The 3,487-nt window shown below is 39.5% G+C and overlaps 1 protein-coding gene across 1 annotated transcript; it reads right to left on the bottom strand.

Annotated features, from left to right (window-relative positions):
* Window positions 1-86: 86 nt before the first annotated feature.
* LOC103461400 (lysosomal acid phosphatase-like) lies at window positions 87-3,481 on the bottom strand. The gene is made up of 6 exons (XM_008403702.2): window positions 3,388-3,481; window positions 3,251-3,299; window positions 3,063-3,151; window positions 2,591-2,697; window positions 2,341-2,516; window positions 87-2,258 (listed from the first exon to the last, which is right to left on the bottom strand). Exons 1-6 carry the CDS (start codon window positions 3,457-3,459, stop codon window positions 2,113-2,115), a joined length of 639 nt encoding a protein of 212 aa, XP_008401924.2. The 5' UTR covers window positions 3,460-3,481; the 3' UTR covers window positions 87-2,112.
* Window positions 3,482-3,487: the final 6 nt, after the last annotated feature.

Genomic DNA, 3,487 nt, shown 5'->3' on the forward strand with positions numbered 1-3,487 from the left:
TTTTTATAACATATTTTGTAGCTTTATGTTCCCCACATCTTTCCTGATTTTGTCGTTTTCGCATCACACGTTTTCTGAATCTTATGACAGCCTGTTTTTTTTTTTTTTTTTTTTTTTGTGGTGTTGTTTACGACCCACTTCTTGAACCAAAATCACTGCGTCTGTGGTTAATTACTAAGAAATGCTCGCTGATGTCAAGCAAACCTAAAGCCTGGACTGAAAGTGTTTCTTATGCTGCTGTTTGCGCTTTGAGGTTCCATTGCTTGTATCACCGAGTTTATCTGACTTTAAAATCCAGTGAAGGAGCCGAAGTTCTCGTTGTTTGGGTCCAGCTTTTTAACAACGGTGAGAAATGCATGTTTCTGCGTCTGTGCGCATAATTTGCCACCATTTCTCTAGCAAATCTGGTATTATTTGTGTGAAAGTGTTTTTAATCTGTCTGCCGCACAGAAACCGCGGTGATAAATTTTCCCATCAGTTGTTTTATGGTATTGGTGGTTATATCCGTGGCCATACTGAATGTAACCAAATCACTAATGATGTATGCAAGAAAAGCACTACCATGTTTTAATAAAGGTCTACTGCACTGTTTAGACAATAGTAGTAAATATAAAATGTCAAACATAAACTGCAAATCAAACCTCTGCACAATGTCGTTATTGTTTCTGCTGCAGAGTTCGACTGGGGCCGACCTCTTCCCACCAGTATAGTCAGTCATGTGGCAGATTTTATGGACTAATTAGATTAAGAGGATCATCGTAACCGAAACTGGACACGAGTCTGGAAGAGCATGACCAGGCAGGGTTGCTGTCCTACCTGTGTGAAGCTGTTTTTCACTGGAAAACACGTCTGATGCTGCTAGAAATGTGAAGGTGTGAAGAATTTGCTAAGAGCTAAAATTATTTGGTAAACGGAAAGACAGAGAAAGTACCATAGCAATGAGAAGATTGGCCCAGTCAAAGTCCACAATGAGAAAAATCATGACAGAAGGGTGAAAATAACTTTTTGTACTTAAGTACATTCTTTAAAAAACAGTTTGTGTACTTTTACTAGACTGTCTTCTACTTGGACATTAAATGTTGAAAATTGACACTTTGCATCAAAATAGTAATTTATTTTTGATTAGAAAGTAAACGTTAAACATCAAACTGGAATGAAAACACAATATAGGACAGATTATTTGACACAGGAAGTTTAACGTAAACAAACACTGATAATCTTAAAGGACCCTGGTGATTCAGTGTGCGATCAAAAAGCTAATTAATGCTTTCCGGTTGTTACGGTACAATCTGAATGTTTATGACACGTAGTTGAAAAGAACCATTTTATTCTCCACTCTTGTCATTCAGTCTTTTTAGCCCGTCAATTTTATTTTCCCAGTGTGGTGGTAAGGCTGTAAATCAAACAGATTACTTCACAAACCCTTAGCTGAAATATTGAGTGTTGAAAGCTACGACCCGATGAAAAATGGTACCGTAACATACAAGTAAAAAATATTTAAGGCATCTTGGTCATCAGACCTTAGAATTACCAACCAAACGAGGCCCAAAACTCACATCCAAGAATAAAACACTTTCACAGTATCCCACTGCAAAAAAAATGAATCTTACCAAGGATATTTGGTCCAGTTTTTAGTGCAAATATCTTAATACACATGAAATAAGACAAAACTAACTTATCTTTCAGGAAAATATAGGAGTTTCTTTTAAGTCAATAATTCCTTTAATATTGATGAAAATGTTCTATTTCCATTGGCAGATAAATTCACTTATAGCAAGATATTTCACTGCCTTATGAGTAAAATCTGCCAGTGGAACCAGAACTTTTTAATCAATATTAATGAATTATTGAGTTTAAAAAAAGCTCATATTTTGCTGAAAGGATATATACAAGTTAGTTTTGTCTTATTTCAAGAGTACTAAGATATTTGCAATAAAAACTCGACCAAAAATGCTTGGTATGTTTTTGTATTTTTGCAGTGTGCAAAGGCACAGTGAAATGTACCGATAATTCAAAGATTATCGTCATTTAAAGTTCTTCTTCTTCATCATCGCTGCTGCTGTCCCAAGAGCCAGAGCTCGTCGATCCCTGAAGCAGTAGCTTGCGCCTCTGTCAGGATTCCTCTCCGGCTTCCTGGTTGATCACATGATGATATCCCCTGTTGCTATTGGACTCCTTGTGTCGGCAGATGACACCGAGGAGGACGGCGATGAGGGCGAGGAGCAGGCAGCCGGACAAGGCCAGGCCGATGATCACTTCTTTAAAACGGAAACAAGAAAGAAAAGAAGTCAGGACCCAACAGAAGCTCATCGTCGGTGTTGACGGCAGCGGGAATCTCACGTCTGTCTCTCCCCTTTGACGGCAGCTGACACTCCTTGTCCCTGTCGTCTGAGATGAACGGCTTTGTGATCCTCACAAAGTCCTCTAGGGGGCAGACATGAGCACAACCTGGCAGCTGGACTTGGTACGGCTCCACGCTGGTGTCGTTGCGGTAAAACATCGACACGGACGCAGATCTAAACACACACAGGAAATCAGTGCAAATAATCTCCTATTTAGCGACATATGATCTAAAAYATAAAATACCAACCCATCGTCTTCCCTGTACAGTTCAATGATSTGGCAGGAGGCGTAAGGCGCCTGCTTTCCGTTGAACACATTCAAGCTGGCCTGAAGAGCAACTACAGTTGTGTCATGCTGTGTAGCAACCAGAAAAACAACTTCAATCAATCAAGCTTATTTGTATTTCATCTCAGGCAGTTCAAAGAGATTTACATCRTAAAAATATAAAAATAAAAACATCAAACAATCACCAACTGGGAATCCTGTAATTAACATGACATTTTGTTAAGAACCATCAGCAAAAACATCAACTATGTTGGTCAATGTTGCTGTGATTATTGGTTGAAAGCAACTCTAAACAGGTGGGTCTTTTTAGAAATCAGTGTTTCGACTGTTTTGCAGTTTTATGGAAGTTTGTTCCAGATTTATAGTGTATAGAAGCTGAATGCTTTATCATCAGAGTTAAAAACCTAAATCGATGTGAATCATAAGTATCTCACCGCCGAGAGCATCATCAGTTTTAACTGKTGTTGTGGGCGTGGGGCGGCCATCTTGGTGAGGTTCTTCACAATTTCCCCCAGCAGGAGGCCTGGAAGAGAGACAGCAGCTCTCATTTTTCCATCAAGAGTGGAAACATGTTTTTATATGTTTGTGGAAAAATCCTCCACAAATCTAGAAACGTACATACCTCCCTGCAGGCGACTCTTCTCCTGCTGTTCGTAAACCCCGAATAGGAGCTGCAGACATTCAGCATTAATAACYATGTTAACCTTCAATATCATCAGAAATCTCAAATAAAAGCTGAGATGTTGCTGCAACTTCTACCTGAAATCCAAAGTCTTTCAGAAACTTGAGCTTCTCCATGACGTCGGGAGTCACCCAGTCTGGAGCGGACATGTTGTGTCGGGACTGAGGACGTAAAGCA

The sequence above is a fragment of the Poecilia reticulata genome, unplaced genomic scaffold (assembly GCF_000633615.1).
Source record: "Poecilia reticulata strain Guanapo unplaced genomic scaffold, Guppy_female_1.0+MT scaffold_1317, whole genome shotgun sequence".
NCBI classification, from domain to species: domain Eukaryota; kingdom Metazoa; phylum Chordata; class Actinopteri; order Cyprinodontiformes; family Poeciliidae; genus Poecilia; species Poecilia reticulata.